The sequence below is a fragment of the Camelina sativa genome, chromosome 14 (assembly GCF_000633955.1).
Source record: "Camelina sativa cultivar DH55 chromosome 14, Cs, whole genome shotgun sequence".
In the NCBI taxonomy this organism is placed as follows: domain Eukaryota; kingdom Viridiplantae; phylum Streptophyta; class Magnoliopsida; order Brassicales; family Brassicaceae; genus Camelina; species Camelina sativa.
Genome location: NC_025698.1, coordinates 14005861 through 14024007, shown reverse-complemented (window position 1 = coordinate 14024007; position 18147 = coordinate 14005861). Strand labels below are relative to the sequence as shown.

Here is an 18147-nt window from a genome sequence, read left to right as displayed (position 1 = left end):
ATCTAACTTTCTCTATATAAGTTAAAAGAATATAAAAAGAGTTGCAAAAGCAGATTAGATATTTTCTCCATAGGTTCTCTATCTCTGTCACGTTCAGTACCTTCAACGTCAGCGTCGCCCTCTCGATCTGAACAATCCATTTTTTTTTATACACAAAGTTCCATACAGGGCAACATTTAGTAATAGTAAATCCCAAAGCTTCGTTGTCTTCTTTATTCCAATAAAGATTTGCAGATAATAGAGAAGGGAGTTATTATTATGGGTAGTTCAGAGAGAGCACCGTGCGATTTCTGCGGCGAGCGTGCGGCGGTATTGTTTTGTAGAGCCGATACGGCGAAGCTTTGTTTGCCGTGTGATCAGCACGTCCACACGGCGAATCTCTTGTCGAGGAAGCACGTTCGATCTCAGATATGTGATAACTGCGGTAACGAGCCCGTCTCTGTACGGTGCTTCACCGATAATTTCGTCTTGTGTCAGGAGTGTGATTGGGATGTTCACGGGAGCTGCTCTGTTTCGGATGCTCATGTTCGAACCGCCGTGGAAGGTTTCTCTGGTTGTCCGTCGGCGCTGGAGCTTGCTGCGTTATGGGGGATGGATTTGGAAGGAGGGAGGAAAAAAGAAGAAGAAGAAGAGAGTCAAGTTCCGATGATGGAGAATTTTGGGATGCAGTTGGATTCGTGGGTTTTGGGATCTGATGTTGTTCTCCAGGAATTGATTGTTCCTAGTGATACTACGTTTAAGAAACGTGGGTCTTCTTCTAGTTGTGGGAGGTTTAAGCAGGTGTTGTGTAAACAGGTTGAAGAGTTGCTTAAGAATGATGTTGTTGTTGTTGGTGGTGGTGATGATGGTGATGGTGATGGTGATTGTGACCGTGAGGGTGATTGTGATGGAGATGGAGAAGCAAGAGAAGGTATTATGGTTCCGGAGATGCCTGTGAGGTTGGAATGGGCAAGAGATGTAGAGGAGATCTATGGCAGAGAGCAGCCTCAAAAGACGTCGTTTACACCTTTGCAGTGGAAGGATACTAATCCTAGTGGTGGCCAGAGTTCTCAGGTTCAACTTATCTCTCTTTTGATTGTTTTGTCCATGGTTGCTGTTTTGGTTTGTGCTTAGAACAGTTTAAGTTTCTCACGAGGAACAGTCTGTTAATATACTCACTCTGTATGGTGGTTTAATGGTTTCTCCAACAAATGAAAGGGTTTTTTGTTTACATGTATGGTGAACTTGCAGATATGGGATTTTAACTTGGGACAGTTAAGGGGACCCGAGGACACTACCCAAATGGAAGCTGCATATCAAGGTGCTGCTTCATTCACAATCAACAACTTTGTTGACAGTATGAATGAAACTTGTTCCACTAACGTGAAACGTGTAAAAGGGATTTGTAAGGTAATGGTTCTCATACACATTCGTTATTTAAGTAAGTGTTTCGTGCTAAAACAAGGTAGTGTTTGAAAACGCATAGGTCTCTTATCTCCATTTTATTCTCAGAAACTGTTGTAGATAGTTTCCCCTTATAGTGAGTGGAGATAGTTTTGAGAACATGAAACCTACTTAGAAATAAGTTGCAAGTTGGTTTGCTTTTCTATATTTTACTTTTACCTCGGAATTCCAGTTCCAACATTTTGACTTGTGATATCTATGTGCGCTAGGAAACTTATCTGTAACCAACACATACAGATACTGTTGTGATGCTGATTAGAATTCTTTTGTAGGATGACTACAAGCGATCAACATCAGGTCAGGTACAACCAACAACATCTGAGAGCAACAATCATTCAATTACATTTGGCTCCGAGAAAGCTTCCCACTCCTCCTCCAGTGACTTGCATTTCACGAAGCATATTGCTGGAACTAGTTGCAAGACCACAAGATTAGTGGCAACCAAGGCTGATCTGGAGCGGATGGCTCAGAACAGAGGCAATGCAATGCAGCGTTACAAGAAAAAGAGGAATACACGGAGGTAGATGCTACTTTTTCTTTTCCTTTGATAATTTTCTATTGCTTATCTCCTCAAAGAACCTAATACTATATTACGTGTCTTCCTTTATCTTGGATCTTGGTGTGTGGACAGATATGATAAGACTATAAGGTATGAATCGAGGAAGGCAAGAGCGGACACTAGGTTGCGTGTCAGAGGCAGATTTGTGAAAGCTAGTGAGGCTCCTTATCCTATATAGGTTTCCTTTTACCCTAAGAAATTAAAAGAAATATGTTTGTTGACTGTCTATTTTGGTCTATCCAAGCAATTAACGTATCACAAGCTAATGCACCTTGACAGTATTTGCAAAAAGAACAATAACTTGAGAGCAAAAAAGCAAACAACGTCTGAACAAGCATATGTAGCTAATGATCAAATGATACATAGTTACATTTATTCAGAAAATGGCATAATATATAAAAATGCTTAAAGGGCACAGTAAGTGGTGAGATCAGATATGTCTTTCCGGGCATTAGGTAAGTTGCTGAATTTCAAGAAACCCCAGAAATCAAAAGGCTTATAGAGACGAGGATGTTCATCATCTACCATCTCCTCAGGCGCATTTATGATCACTCCTTCTTTAGGGATCGTGAACAGTCCAGCCGAATACCGATCTTTCTTTCCGGTTGTAATCACACGGTGAAGCGGAGGAAATATCCCACCATTCAACAGTACCTACAACACCGTATTCTTACATACATGTTAATCACATAACTAAAGGACGTTATAAAAGAATGAAACTTGAGGGTCAAGGAAGCATAATTTTAGTTACATGAAGAGAAGCTCCGGCCATAACAATGAAAGAAGCAGCTTGAGATGGCTTAACTTTGATCCACTCTTTGCCATCTTTGGTTTTGATCTCCAAGCCATCTACGTCATCGTTCTGGCTGAGTATTGTGAGGAAATGCCTATCGATATGAGGGTAAAAACCTACCTTACTCTCTGTATCATCATCGGAAAGTCCTTTGTATTTAAGTATCTGAAAGTGCTTATTCGCTGAGTTAAGATGCTCCTCCATGTATTTCTCGAGTCCGAAACTCTCCAGAGTCATTGTCCTCACCTTCAAGCTTAATTCTATTAACTTCTCCGCAAACGACTGAACATTCTTGCTGAAATTATGTAGTATTATTCTTAGTATTTAGATGATAAAAATTAAAATTCAATCTTTCTATTCTTCTTCACACTCCGCTTATTGGTTAAAATGTTCTGATTGGTTATATTAAATATGTTTTATATAAATAGATAAAAGTCGTAGGTGTAAGGTGTCATTCATGCAAAAGAGATAATTAAAAATATACTCCTCAAAAAGTATATAGATAAAAGTCGTAGGTGTAATGTGTCATTCATGCAAGTTATTACAGGAGCTGTGGTTTGTGACTTTGTTCTAAAAACTTAAACACAAAAACTAAAACTAAAGCTAAAAGCCTAAAACTAATATTAAAATATAAAAACGTATTAGAACTTAATTTTTTTTCAAAGGTTCTTAAGAAAACCAAATACTAAAAAATATACCATTCACATTTCTATATAAATTAAACCAAATAAAAAGCCAAATAATTCTGTAAAAGCCTACAAACATGCATTGCCAAAAGTTTGTTTCAAGTGATAAGAAGGGTACCTGACGAAGGTGTTGCCTTGAGGCCAAAGCTTGTGAGTCAAGTCATTAACAACATTAGGATTATCTACACCGTAAAAGCCCATGCCCTCTTGTGAAGGGACAATCGGAATCGTTAAGTATCCTTCGTAATGTATGTTTGTCTTTGTACTCTGTTTGGTCTCCAATGGCAAATCGAAAACCTCCTTGGAGGCCTCGAGCAACTTAGCCTTCCGTAGCTCCATGGAAGCTCCATCGAACAAGGCCTCGAAACATCCATACTCTTCTAAGGCTTTTCGGACTTGGGATCTTACCAAGTCCCACTCGGGGGTTTCCGGTTTGAGATCTGGACTGGAGAAGTCGATGATCGGGAGCGAAAGGGGAACTTGGGTTTCCGAACTGATCGACATCTTTAGTTTGGTCTTGTGTTGTGTAACGATTTTGAAGATTAGGTAGGTGAAGAAACCTAAGAGGAGAAAGACCAAGTGTTCGCATATATAGTCCCAAGTGTTCACCAAGTGTTCACCACGTGTTCACATATATTTCGGCCCAGAAGACCACCAAACATGACAACACCCCAATCAAATATCACTAGCAACAATAAAAATATTTCCCATTTAAACATTGACCATATAATTACATACCACATCAACAATAAAAAAATATGTAGAAAATTATGAATAAAAATAAGGAAATAAATTATATTTGTTATGAAATAAGAAAATTATATGAAATTTATAACCCCAATCAAATATCACTAGATATGAAAAAACAAAACTTCCTCCCATTTAAACATTGATCATATGATTACATACCATACCACATCAACAATAAAAAATAATTAGAAATTATTAATAAAAATAAGGAAATAAATTATATTTTATGAAATAGGAAAATTATATTAAATTTATACTAAATAAAAGGAGAAGCTATAAACTTCTTAAGGCGTCCACATAGGATTTTAAACAACCTATCGGGATTTGCCATGTCACTTATTAGCATTTTCTAAATTTACAGAATTTTCTATATTAAGAATTATTTTTAACAACCAATCAGGATTTGACATGTCGTTCATTAACATTTTCTAAATTTCCAGAATTTTAAATTTATGGAAATAAATATCTATGTACAACGTCCAACATCGGCTAGAAATGTTTTAGACAATGGTTCAGAACTAGTATAAATAAGATTAATATGTTTCCAACAACGAATGAGCAGGAAAGCTTGATTTATCAGGCGTCCAAGTTTAAAAATTTTATTCGGTTTGATCCAGTTTTTTATTTGATCAAATTAAAACTTTAAAAAGTTTCAAAAAAAAAAATTATAATATTTAAAAAATTTAAAAGTTTAAATATTATTTTTTTTTGGTCAAATATGTTTAAATGTTATAAATATTGAAAGTTCTTAACTTTTATAAAGGTTTATAAATATTATAAATACCTCCATAAAAAGTTTAAAATATTTTAACTATTTAAACTCTAATAAAAATGTTACAAATATTTAAACTACATCTAAAGTTTAAAATTCTTTAAATATTTAATCTCTATTAAAAATTTTAAAGTTTAAGAATTATTAAATAATATATATCAAATTTTATAATATCTTGAAAATATCTTACTTGTCTCCGTTTGTGCTTTATATCTCTTATGAGCTGTAAAATATGTTTTTTTGGGTATAACTTTACAGATGATTTGATATTCTTGCAGTAAAAATTTTACTTTTAAGTCTAAGAAAGAAGGATTGACGTCGCAAGACCTTGATTTGATGTTATTTGTGTTTAAAGAAGAAGGATCAACGAAAAGCACAAATATTGTTTTAACTATACATGTGTTCATATTACTTTTTCTGCAAGTAAATATTTTAGTTTGAGAAGTTTCAATATTTGTGTATCTAAAACCGAATAATATGGATGAAATTATCAATAATTGGGTGCATGTGTTGACTATGCTGGTCTTCATGAATTGCACAAATTTTATGAGAAAAAAATGATTTTGGTCTTGGAGTTTGATGGGTTAACAAGTTGTGTGGTAGTCTAAAAAAAGGTTTTTCAGTGAAAAAATGTGAAGAAGTTGACGAGGAGGAAGAAGAAAAAGAGTATAACGAAGAACCGAACGGTAAAAGTAACGATGACAATTACCATAAAATTTGACAATGAAAACGACAAGAATGAATATGAAGAATAAGAAAACATTGAAAATAAATATGAAAACATAGGTGGTAGCGATCAAATAAATATGAAAACGAGATAAATTCAGGATTATAAAATTGTTTCGTTTTTCTGGTTGTCAAAGAAATGGTTTAGGATATGTGAGGTCACCAGTTTGATTCGCCACACCTGGATGTCGAGTTAAATTCATGATTTTTTTTTATCATATTTGATTTTATATCACAACTGATTTTTATATTTTTAAAAATTGTGTATCTGAAACTTATATTTTTTTCTTTAATACTAATTTAAATTTTTATTACGTAATATTTCATCAAAGATCATCAACTGTATATAATTTTAATCAAATTATATCAAATAAACCTTAAGCGTAGATTCAAAATCTAGTTTATATAAAAATCAAAACTAAAGTAAACAATCTCTTAATAATAACAATCCTAGGAAATGAATCTTAGAGTTACGTCTATTCATTAGCGTTTTTTAGTTATATTCTTGTCATTTACATATTCCTCTTTTAAACATTTATTTTACTAGTTATAATTTTTTAATTATAATTGTGTCTTTTCATTAGGCAACCTTAGAAAATGAATCACCTTATTAATCACATTTTCAAAGATTTTTATACTTGTGTCTTTTCATTAAGCAACCTTAAGGTTGGATCTTTTCATTAGGCTTTGTATTTTTTTTACCATGTATCTTTTTTTTTCTAACTGTTTTTCTTATCTATCTTAACATTTTGAAGTACATTTTTGTTTCATCCTCTCTTATCTTTGTATCCAAATAAGTCTCAACTAAATTCTCTACAATCATTACAACCAAACACAATCATTTCCTTATTTGATAATATTAATTTTCTAAAATATAACTATCTAATTCAAATCAATATGTTAGATTAAAATATAATTCTCCTTTCATTTTTATTTAATCTTATATTTAATTATTTTAATTACTATTTAATACATAAAGTTAATAAAATGTTAGATATTTTTCAGCAATATAATATGATTTGAATTTTTATAAACGGATATATATTAAAAATTGTCTTAGGATATTTGTAACCAAACAAGTATATCCACATATAGAGCTCGAAATACATTTTTGGAGTACAACAGGATGTCATCACTTTTTGCCAACTTCGGATCGGGTTTTTAACTAAAATTATAACCGATTTAATTATCCGGATCCTCCTTAAGATTGACGAATATTTTGGGCCGGTTTTTAAACCATAACATACTTATTTACATCCAATTAATGCCCATTATATCTTAGGAAAGATCTAATTTGCATGCTGAATTTTTAGGGCCGAGTTTGACAAAAAGAATTGATAACCCAGATTATGTAACCACTTCCTCTTAATCACATCCCTATAATATAGCAACTAATTCAAGATAATTTAAGATGAATACATCTTAGGAAATATATAATTTGCGTTTAATAAACGATTACATATTTGGTAAGATCTTATTAGCTTTAAATGTATATTATTAATCCAATAATATCAATTAAGAATCATAATAAGAATATGCCTTATCATTCATTCCTAAATCATAACTAACAAATCGTAAAATGTATATTTTCAACTTGCAAATCAAGAGTTTTTACAAAACTTTATCTACAACCGTTAACAGTATATATATTAATAAAATAATAGACCGTGGTGTACCACGGGGTAAAACCTAATTAGTTATGTATTTAAAGATTTTTATAGTTGAGTCTTTTCATTTATTTATTTGTTTGCTCTCTACATTAAATCATAACCATCTTTCCATTGGCCTTTAGTTATAATATTTTATCACGTACTTCTTCGTCGTTAATATTGTTTATCTTAATTGCATCTCTTAATATATTTATAGTTGTATTTTCTTCATCCTATGTAGTACGCTGATTCGAAAGCAATCCATACCCAACCGAAAACACATGGACCTATTTCTAGTTCATTTTAAAATGCGACCTATTCTAGCGATCCAATCTACTCCCTCTATCTCTAAAAGATTGATGTTTAGAATCTTTTACACATTTTAAGAAAACAATAATTACTGAGTTTAAATATAGTTTTTCTTTGACTAAAGAGATATTATTTAAATTTTAACCAATAAAAATTTAAAATTTTAAATATTTTCAATGATTACTTCTTGAAGTTTTCAAAACATCAATTTTCGTGGGACAAAAAAATATCCCAAAACATCAATCTTTGTGGGACAGAAGGAGTAATATTTCTATGATTTTATGTCCGTTTAATGTATTGATAACCATCCCCTATATATTAAAAGAGAAGCATTTTAGAGTAAAAATTGACTTGTCATCGCCAGAGAGTTCCATACCTAATTAATTATTTGCCCTTAGTATTTCATAAAATTACATAAAACTGCCACTGCTATATATATATTTTCTTGTCAACTGTCATTGCTATTCAATTTGTTTATATACACAATATTTTGCTCCTATAAATTTTAAAATTGGTAAATATTATTCAAAATTTGATAAATATTATCCCCTACATATTTTTAAAATTAAATTAATTTCACTATGTATTGTAATATAATAATATAACTATATTATGAGATGTAAACACATATATATTTAAAATCATATCTTCAGAAATATAAATAATGTTACCTTTCTAATAATTTTATAAAGCTCTAATGGTGAAGGAATCGAAGATCATTTGAAACTGGCTCAATGTTTATTATTTTGCTAAAAACAATACCTATATTTGCCAAAAAAAACGTATGATCACCAATTGAAATGACATAAATATATACTTTAATTTGGATAACTATGTAGTTAAACATTATATATAAATATGTAGTTATAGTGTTTTTACAGAAATCTTAAACTTTAGAAACTTCAGTCCAATAAAAATTAAAACAAGTAATAATATTATACCAATAGCTGATATATATAAGAATCTAATGACCAATTAAAATTTATAAAATCCACTAATATAATACTGTAACTAAGACCAATTATATAAGGGATCTAATGACCAATTATAGTCTTCCCTATCACGAAACAATAAGATTTGATTTATGATTTGTAATTTTATTTCTCCATCAATTACAGACACAAATATTATTAGAAAAACTAATAATATCCAATCCAAATTAATATAATTCTTCTTAATAAAATTTCTTCTGGTATCTCCTATATAAAATACTCACGCTTTATATCTCATTTATTATTTTTCTTTCTCTTACTATATTATTTACATTAAATTTTCATTATTATAACTAAGGAATATTTCATTCAAAAATTGAAGGAAATCTATACTATTAATTGGGAAATACACTTAAGGGTTAAAAAAAATCATATTAAATATCCATGTTGCCAAACTGACCCAATTTACATATTAAGAAAAAAAAGATTAAACAACAGATTTATTATATTTTAGAAAATCGTTCAATTTAGTTGCATAATAATCAGGTTATGAGAATTTTGTATGGGTATATTCATGTATGACAAAATATGGTACGAGAATTTCGGGAACAAGAATTCAAGCAGAACATATTCGGACATACTATTTACTCATGTCATTTTGGGAATGGGATTATTTCGGGTCAAAAAAATTTTAAACGTTGCAGTCAGACATATTAGACGGTTTGATCGCTTGAAAATTATATTTAGGTTATCTGGAAATTCTATGATATGCAACGGGATGGGTATGGTCAAGTAGGCATGAACACGGATACAATTACGGTTTATTAACTATCAGTTATGGTTATATAAGGTTGTGGTTATTTGACGATATAATACAGTTGATATTATTTGATTATATGATATGGTTGATATTATTTATTTTCAATTGAATAAATGAAACTGAAATCGAATTCAAAATTGATTTAACACCCCTAAACAAACAGTTGGAAATGTTTGGATTAGTTTAAAATAATATACACGTAATATCACTTATCTAAATTATATCTTAATTTTATCTTATATACTCATGCATGTCTGAGTAGAGGTTTACGTGAACATTTTCTAATTTTTTTAAAATTATGTAAAAATAACCCTGCACGTACATGCGGATCCGTACCTAGTATGTTATTATGCGTCTTGAATACGCGACTCTATAATATCATTCAATTTCGAACCTATTCAACCTTATGAAAGTTTTGTCGGCGATAAAGTTGTGTTTTATTTTATTAAATTTCAAGTTGGATCAAACCTAGTTATTATCTAAATAGATAAACATTTCATTATTAGAACATACTAGGATATATCCCGTGCTTAAAGCACGGATCAACATTTTAAAAAAAATTATAGTATAATAATAAAAACTATTGTTTTATTTTTTTAAAAAATTATTTTGTTTGAGATAATATTTATTTTTAATTGTTAGGTAAATCTATTAGTCTATTTGAATACTAAATATTTTAGAATATTATAGTATTTTATTTTTGACGTATTATTACAATTTTATATTGTTTATTTGTTGTATTTGCATCATTATTTTGTGAAATATAAAATAGTAATTAAAATATTATAATTGTGAGCAAATAAAAATTATTAATTTATCATCTATATAAATTTAGTTTTGCCAACCCGCCAATGTGGAAATTAAAACACACATTTTCATACATTGAGTAATATATCTTCGTTTTAAAAAATTCAAATCACAACATATGCAGAAAAATATGCATTTTATTAATTATAAGTATTATATAAAAATTCCAAACAATTTGTAAATAAAATAAAATACAGATGATAGGAGAATCATAAATTGAAATCCTAACAAAATCTTCGAATTTAGTTATTAAAAATAATTGTATTGTATACTTGAATATAAAACAATAGTTTTTTTATATATATTTAGTTTGTTTTATTTAGTTAAATGATAATTGTGTTTGGATTGTCAAATTATTAGAACAATAATAGGGGAAATAAATACGTAAATATGTGATTTATAAGCTATTGTCGGATTAAGTCACAATTTTACCAATTATTTAATTGTTTTACAAAATTTTAGTTAAATTATCCTGATTTAATATGTCTAATATTCTTATATTAGTGATATTGACCAAATAATTAAAGGAATATTTAACCCGTATTTCAAAACTGAAAATTAATAATATTTTATATTTATACTAATGTTAATTCAAACCGTCATGTTAATAACATGTCCCGCTATATAACAACAAACCGTCATATTAGTGGTTTAACCCGTGTTTCAAAACCGTCATATTAGTGGTTTTGGTTGTGTGTTGTGTTTATTTGTGAAGTTGATATTTATACATGGAAAATGCTTGATGAGCAAGGAGTTTACGATCCGTAACAGTAAAAGATTCAGTTTGAGTTAATAACATTATCGCATAATAATATTCAGTTTCTTAACACAATATATATTATATTAAATGTTTTTCTTGATGCTAAAGTTAAATATACCCGATTATTGACTTTCTAAAGTTGAGTTCTCGTTTTTATGAACTTTATTAACGTTATAATAATTATTGCGATTGTAATCATTTGTTACTCAAACTCGGCTGTGTCATTTAAATTTAAGAGATCATACAGTCTCTAAAGATCTATTAAAATATGTTTGGAGATTTTTATGGGATTAAAAATTTAATGCGTAGAGTTGTTTTTGGATAAATCGAAATGTATAGATGTTGTCAAGCTATTTATGACAATAAATGTATCAAATTAGATCGATTTAAATAGTTACATTAAATGAGTTTCCAGGAATTGTTATTTTAGGAAAATAGTTAAGAATTAATATTGTAAATAAAACAAATTAAATAACCAAAACTTCAAAAGGATAACATAAACTGTACTTCAAAAATAATAATACAGATACACTTCATTTGACTATTCTTTTATAAAGACGTGTATACAATTATGAATTATCTGACTTTCCTCTAATTAGTGACTATAAGAATAGTTGATCTCCTTTAAAAAGAAAATCAATTCTATTAGTACCGGACCACATTATTATGATGACTCTCTCAAAACAATTTTCCCTTTTAGTTTTCCTCTTCGTCTTCCTTTTCCCTCTCAGACACGCCTCAAACCCTCAAAAATGTCCTTCTTCATATATGGAATCATATATTAATAATTGTGAACGACTTGGTGTCCCTATTCGTTTTCCCTTCTGCGGGCATACAGGATTCAATGTCCATTGCAACAAACTGATCAATAAGACAGTCCTAGAGCTTCCCATGTCCGGAACATTTCTTGTCGAGACTATCAACTACTCAGAGCAGCAGATTTATATCAGCGACCCTGAAAAATGTTTGGTGAAAAGGCTTTTAACCTTTAATACTTCAGGATCTCCTTTCTCTAATGGTTTCAGTGTCAACTACACGTTCTTAACCTGTCCTAATGAGATCGTGATCCCGTCTTGGTATCCGACCATAACTTGCCTAAGCAATTCTACCACATCCTTCTTCGCCACGTCTAACCTGTCTCTAGCAAATTCAATGCTACCTTCTTGCCAGGTCGTGAAGAGACTAGCTGTTCCAGTTAGCGTGGGATTTAAAGATGTGCTGTTTAAAGAGAGATTCTCTGGTGTGATCAACTATGTAGACCTTATGCTGGAATGGAGCTCGCCGAATTGCAGGAGTTGTGAAAACCAATTCTTGAGATGTGGTTTCAAGAACAAGGCCTCCCTCCAAGTCAAATGCTTCGCTGATAAATCCGGTACGATCTTGATTGTTTTATCTTCTTTTTCTTTCCTTATAATCCGAAAAATGTCAGTTTTGTTAAGGCTGAAGAAGTTTTGGTGGAAAATTTCAAATCAAGTTTTTTTTTCCCAACTTATTTACTCATTAAATAAATTACAAAAATCCTAGTAGGATTTAAATTTGGCTATGATGAATTGACTAATTGATTAGTTAATTATATAGTTGCTTCAAAATTATTATTAAATTAAATATTTCACTTCAACGTCGTATGCAAGTATTCCCAATCTTTCATTCCACACGCTAATAATACTTCGACCAAAATGTTGGTGTCAGGGTACTTGATCTAAGTTAAAGTAAACGATTTCATACAAAAATTATTAGAAAACAAAATTTATTTCCACTAAAATGGGTACATTTTGACAAAAAGGCCAGGGTATTTAGAGTATCTTCATGAAAGCATCTTAAGTAAAGTATTTTAATACAGATTTTATTTTTAATTTTGAAAAAAGTGAAATTAAGAACTTCATAATAAACTTTAATATTTCATAGGTTAATTGAAAGTTGTTAAATTTGAGGATTTTAAAAATATTTTTCTTAAAAATTTGAGAAATAGAAGAGAGGCCAGTTATATTGAAATTCAAGTGCCAAAACATATAGATTATTACAATGAAAACTCATGGTTAATTGTCTTGGATTGATCTGATCATTTCTTTGGATAAGTTTGACGGTTGGTTGGTTGTTGATGGCACCATCGTAATGACTATGAAATACAAACTAAAGAAGAGAACACAACTAGAATCAGTCTCAGACGACAATGAGAAAGATAGACAGGGAGAGAGATATAATGAACTCTCAAATGCTCAAAACAAAACTATGACATATGCAAAATCCATGCCTCAAACAAACAACAACAAGCTCTTCATAATCGATTTACATGAAACAAACATCATTAGACTCAACTTGTGTTTTTTTCTTCACAGCCAGGACAAGCTTTGCAACATGAGTTCAAAAACACCACTCGAGATAAACCAGATCAATCAGTTCTCAGTTATGATGAATTCAAGAAACACAAGTAAGAATCAGATATTTCCAGTAGGTAATTCTAATTCGATTTCAAAGGTGGTTTGCCAAAAAAGTCACAATTAGTGAATCCTACAATATACTATCCACGAAAAGCCCTGAATCCAGTATCATGTCGATATAAATTCAAGAGGCCAGTTATATTAAAATCCATAAAGCTAATGATTCATATCGATCTACTAATGAAATCAAAGAGATTATGTAAAAGAGATTATTACCTAGAGAAACGATTAAACCAAACAATTCGAGAATTGACCACTTCAATCTCCGATTTGGTGAAGCAAAAACCCTCTCCAATTGATGAACCGCCACCGTCGATAGTGCCGCAGTCGATCGAGATGATGATATCGCCGGTGAAAGACGCTTTGCCCAGTGTTATACATCTTCTCTCAAGCTTTTCCATTCTGATATATCGATATCGAAGAGACGAGAGAGGAGAGACAGAGAAACGATTAAGGAGAGAGAGAGGAGAGCAAAATAAAATCGGGAAAGAAGAAAAAGAATTTTTTTTTTTTTTTTTTACTCCAACCAATCACAAACCAACACACCCAAGGTTCTTAATGATCCTAAAACATCTAAGCTAACAATCGATTCTTAGCAAAATCAGATTATTTCCATTATAATTAATCTACTTTTTTGCTAAGCAACTTGTAAGATATTCACTAAAATGCTTTGATGGAGATACTCTTAATATACTACAATTCTATAAATTTCAACCATCTTACTTATTTTAAAAATCTATAAACAAAATATACATTCTAACGAAACCCGAATTGAACTGAATATGATTATGTTTGATATGATAATCATATTAGATTCAATTCAATTTGATAATTACATTTCTTAAACTGAATATTAATTATAAAAATATACAAAAAATGAAACTAATTATATTTCTATTACTATTTTTTTTTTGTCAACAATATGATATATGCATGTTTGAAATTCGGGTGGTGATCCACAACGTCAAAAACAAAAACTTGTAAGCTATATAAATCTTGGTCACGAATTTCCTAGTTAACTAGTAACGTTATTTGGCAGGTGGTCTAAGCAATAGATTACGAGTACTAATTATTACCCTTTGCACAATCGGAGGAATCATCATCTTCACTACTTGTATTGTTATCCGTATATACAATTCTGAGAGGTTCGTCACTCAGAGAAGACAAAATACAGCTTTCGCATCCAGAACAGTAACTCAACAACCAAGAGAGGTTGTGGTCACTACAGGTCTTGACCAGTCTACAATAGAATCATACAAGAAAGTGGAGTTGGGAGAAAGTAGAAGGCTTCCGGGTACTAATGGTATCATCTGCCCCATTTGTTTATCAGAATATGCTAGCAAGGAGATCGTACGGTGCATACCACAATGTGACCACTGTTTCCACGTCGAATGTATCGATGCGTGGCTCAAGATTCATGGTTCCTGCCCTGTTTGTCGGCGGAACTCACGCTCGTAAAAGTAGTTGTTTTTTTTGTTGTTGTCAATATCTCAACATTGTAAATTTGTAATGAATTTCACTAATTATTTTGTTTGTTGATAAATACGTTCGTGTTTATATGGGCTGAAGATGTATGTTCTGGATTTACTACTAATGAAGTTTGTTTATAGTTAAATCTAGTACGCGATTTCAAAGAGATCACACTGTGTCACTGTGCATATCTGAACATTATGTATGATTTAATTTATCCTATAGTTATATTATATCAATTAAGTGAAGTGTAAATTTTTTTTGTCGATAAATGTGTTTATATGTTGATAAATTAATAAGTGTTGATATATATTTATACTTAATTAATAGATAGTTACGTGTAGAACTGTTATCGGACAATGGACAGGTAAATCTGTCATGAAATGCATACAATTTTAGGTGATTTTTTTTACTCTAACAAAACGAAATAAAAGCTTGCTAGACAAGCCTAAACAATAGGAAACCACACCAGCGTTAAAATATTCTACAAATATCTCTTATAATTAATTAATGAAAATTAAAATTAATTAATGAAAATTTTTGTTTTTAATGAAAATTAATAAAGAAGACGCGGCACAAAAACCGTAGTTGCTTAAACCCTAGCTAGCTAGGTTTTCCGATCCTTGTATCTTCTCCTTCCAACTTGAGCATGATGAGAATTCTTCTACAACACGCAACGCGTTACGGCATTCGCTCCTTCGGAACCCTATCATCATCTCCCACAGTAGCGAGCGCCCAAACATTGCAGCACCGTATTTCGGATGCTCTCTATCGAAATGCACAAATCCTTCCGGTGCTTGAACACTGGCGGCAACAGGGGAATCAAGTGAACCCTTCACATGTTAGAGTCATCATCAAGAAGCTTCGAGATTCCAACCAATCTCACCAAGCCCTTCAGGTTTTCACTCTCCCCCTTTTTTTCCCGATTCGGTTTCTCCATCTCTTATAGGTGTTGGAGTTGATGTCTTACGGTGATTTTATTAGGTATCAGAGTGGATGAGTAGAGAAAGGATCTGCAATCTAATCCCAGAAGATTTTGCAGCTCGGCTTCATCTCATAGAGAATGTTGTAGGCTTAGAAGAAGCAGAAAAGTTCTTTGAAAGTATTCCAAAGAACGCAAGAGACGATTCTGTCTACACCACTCTCTTAAACTCGTACGCAAGATCAGACAAAACTCTGTGTAAAGCTGAAGCCACGTTCCTTAAAATGAGGGAGTTAGGTTTTCTCTTAAGACCTTATCCTTTCAATGCAATGATGTCTCTCTACTGTGCACTAAAAGATCGAGATAAAGTCGAGGAGCTTTTACGTGAGATGAAAGGTAACGACGTGGAGCCCGACAGTGTCACAGTAAACAACGTGTTGAAGCTATACTCGGCTGTGTGTGACGTGACCGCGATGGAGAAGTTTTTGAATAAGTGGGAAGCCATTCACGGGATAAAACTCGAGTGGCTTACAACTCTTGACATGGCAAAGGCTTACGTACGAGCCCGTTCAAGTGGGAAGGCTGTAAAAATGCTGCGTTTAACCGAGAAATTGGTGGATGACAAGTCTTTAAAATCAGCTTACGACCATCTCATGAAGCTGTATGGTGAAGCTGGAGAGAAAGAAGAGGTTTTACGTATATGGAACCTTTACAAGAAGAACATAGGAAAACGTGATAACGATGGTTACCGAACTGTGATACGTTCTCTCTTGAAGGTGGATGATATCGTTGAGGCGGAGAAGATTTACAAAGTGTGGGAATCTTTGCCACTTGAGTTTGATATCCGAATCCCGACTATGTTGGCCTCTGGGTATCGAGACAGGGGAATGACAGAGATGGCTGAGAAACTCATGAGCAGTAAAGCTGTAAAGGACAGAAGAATGAATAAGCCTATCACTCCGCTTTTGGAGCAATGGGGACATCAAATGAAACAGTCTGATCTCAAATGCCTAATCAAGAATCTCCATGATTCCAATCAGTTTTCAAAAGCGCTTCAGGTTTTTAATTCATTATAACTTTATTTCAATATTTCAAATCAAACTAATATTGTTGACGTTCACGTACGGTGCATTACTTTGACAATAAGCTTGTTTTCAACTGTTAGGTTTCAGAGTGGATGGGTGAAAAACGAGTTTCTAGTCTTTATTCGGAAGATTATGCAGCTCGTCTTTACTTGACTGAGAATGTGTTGGGTTTGGAAGAAGCAGAGAAGTACTTTGAAAACATCCCTGAGAACATGAAGGATTACTCTGTCTACACAGCTCTCTTAAGCTTTTACGCAAAATCAGACAAAAACATGGGTAAAGCCATGACCACTTTCAAGAAGATGAGAGAGCTCGGGTTCCTCTTGAAACCTTCACCATTCAGCTTGATTCTCTCTCTCCACAAGCAATCAAATATGGTGGAGGAGATTCTTCGTGAGATGGAGGAGAACAACGTCGATCCTGATAGTCTCACGGTGAACAAAGTTTTAAAGATATACGCGGCTGAATCAAAGGTAGAAGAAATGGAAATGTTTATGAGACAGTGGGGTAGAGGAGATGGAATCAAGCTAGATAGTGGCACAGTGGCTGCAATGGCAAAGGCCTACGCTAAAGCCGGTTCAATAAAGAAAGCGATAGAGATGTATGGTGATGTAGCCGGGTGTAAAAGAGAGGTGCACCTTCTTTGGGACAAATATATGAAGACGAAGGAGGAAGAACAAAAGGAGGCTGATAAGGTAAAATTTGGTAGGACTCCGTTGAAGATAGACGATGGATATCGAATTGTGATTAGCTCTTTGTTAAAGCTGGACGATGTACAAGGAGCAGAGAAGGTATATGGTGAGTGGATACCGAGTGGACCGAAGCTGGATGTGAGAATACCGGGTTTGCTGATTTCTCGGTTTTGTACCGAAGGGAACGCATTCAAGGTTAGGGAAATGTTACAGTCGATTAGCAAGAAGAGGATTATGATGCATTTAAGGATGTTGAAATATCTTACAATCAAGGTAGTGGAATTTTTTGTTATTTGTGTGGTTTTTTTAGTGGTCTTATGGTTGGAAAGTCATCGTAGATTTTACTACTACTAGATAAAAAGACATGGATTTTCCATTTTTAGATATATTGTGAACCAAGAATTCTTAATTATAGTTTACAGGTATTTCATTATTATGTAGATTAAATTTTGGGGTTTGTAATCTATCAAAACAACAAAGTCATATTATTCGTATAAATTTGAATTACAAAAAAAAAAAAAAAAAAAAAAAAAA

General features: G+C 32.1%; 4 protein-coding genes and 1 long non-coding RNA gene across 6 annotated transcripts; 3 read left to right on the top strand and 2 right to left on the bottom strand.

Annotated features, from left to right (window-relative positions):
- Positions 67-2283, top strand: LOC104741412 (zinc finger protein CONSTANS-LIKE 15-like). Its single transcript, XM_010462272.2, has 4 exons — positions 67-1053; positions 1231-1389; positions 1716-1963; positions 2075-2283. Exons 1-4 carry the CDS (start codon positions 259-261, stop codon positions 2178-2180), a joined length of 1308 nt encoding a protein of 435 aa, XP_010460574.1. The 5' UTR covers positions 67-258; the 3' UTR covers positions 2181-2283.
- On the bottom strand, positions 2284-4062 carry LOC104741411 (probable 2-oxoglutarate-dependent dioxygenase AOP1). Of its 2 annotated transcripts, XM_010462271.2 has the most exons (4): positions 3600-4062; positions 2921-3090; positions 2754-2851; positions 2284-2656 (listed from the first exon to the last, which is right to left on the bottom strand). In XM_010462271.2, the coding sequence occupies exons 1-4, from the start codon at positions 3983-3985 to the stop codon at positions 2408-2410; spliced, it is 903 nt and encodes a 300-aa protein (XP_010460573.1). In that variant the 5' UTR covers positions 3986-4062; the 3' UTR covers positions 2284-2407. The 2 variants fall into 2 exon arrangements, with proteins under 2 accessions (XP_010460573.1, XP_010460572.1); XM_010462270.2 differs by having other exon boundaries at positions 2754-3090.
- LOC104741410 (RING-H2 finger protein ATL20-like) lies at positions 11669-15007 on the top strand. The gene is made up of 2 exons (XM_019235858.1): positions 11669-12378; positions 14484-15007. Exons 1-2 carry the CDS (start codon positions 11673-11675, stop codon positions 14900-14902), a joined length of 1125 nt encoding a protein of 374 aa, XP_019091403.1. The 5' UTR covers positions 11669-11672; the 3' UTR covers positions 14903-15007.
- Positions 12964-14223, bottom strand: LOC109128810. Its single transcript, XR_002035118.1, has 2 exons — positions 13661-14223; positions 12964-13136 (listed from the first exon to the last, which is right to left on the bottom strand). It is a non-coding gene; the product is annotated as an uncharacterized LOC109128810 (long non-coding RNA).
- On the top strand, positions 15567-17971 carry LOC104743579 (putative pentatricopeptide repeat-containing protein At1g28020). The gene is made up of 4 exons (XM_019235515.1): positions 15567-15812; positions 15899-16894; positions 17002-17808; positions 17924-17971. The coding sequence occupies exons 1-4, from the start codon at positions 15567-15569 to the stop codon at positions 17969-17971; spliced, it is 2097 nt and encodes a 698-aa protein (XP_019091060.1).

Excerpts from the sequence above, each read along its gene's own strand:
- LOC104743579 (XM_019235515.1), top strand. The coding sequence starts at position 15,567 with ATGAGAATTCTTCTACAACACGCAACGCGTTACGGCATTCGCTCCTTC. Across the intron at positions 16,895-17,001 it reads AGTTTTCAAAAGCGCTTCAG|GTTTCAGAGTGGATGGGTGA; the intron begins GTTTTTAATTCA and ends TTCAACTGTTAG. Across the intron at positions 17,809-17,923 it reads CCGAAGGGAACGCATTCAAG|TGGTCTTATGGTTGGAAAGT; the intron begins GTTAGGGAAATG and ends TGGTTTTTTTAG.
- LOC104741410 (XM_019235858.1), top strand. The coding sequence starts at position 11,673 with ATGATGACTCTCTCAAAACAATTTTCCCTTTTAGTTTTCCTCTTCGTC. Across the intron at positions 12,379-14,483 it reads ATGCTTCGCTGATAAATCCG|GTGGTCTAAGCAATAGATTA; the intron begins GTACGATCTTGA and ends GTTATTTGGCAG.
- LOC104741411 (XM_010462270.2), bottom strand. The coding sequence starts at position 3,985 with ATGTCGATCAGTTCGGAAACCCAAGTTCCCCTTTCGCTCCCGATCATC. Across the intron at positions 3,091-3,599 it reads CAAGGCAACACCTTCGTCAG|CAAGAATGTTCAGTCGTTTG; the intron begins GTACCCTTCTTA and ends ACATAATTTCAG. Across the intron at positions 2,657-2,753 it reads TGGCCGGAGCTTCTCTTCAT|GTACTGTTGAATGGTGGGAT; the intron begins GTAACTAAAATT and ends ACGGTGTTGTAG.
- LOC104741412 (XM_010462272.2), top strand. The coding sequence starts at position 259 with ATGGGTAGTTCAGAGAGAGCACCGTGCGATTTCTGCGGCGAGCGTGCG. Across the intron at positions 1,390-1,715 it reads GTGTAAAAGGGATTTGTAAG|GATGACTACAAGCGATCAAC; the intron begins GTAATGGTTCTC and ends ATTCTTTTGTAG. Across the intron at positions 1,964-2,074 it reads AAAAAGAGGAATACACGGAG|ATATGATAAGACTATAAGGT; the intron begins GTAGATGCTACT and ends GTGTGTGGACAG.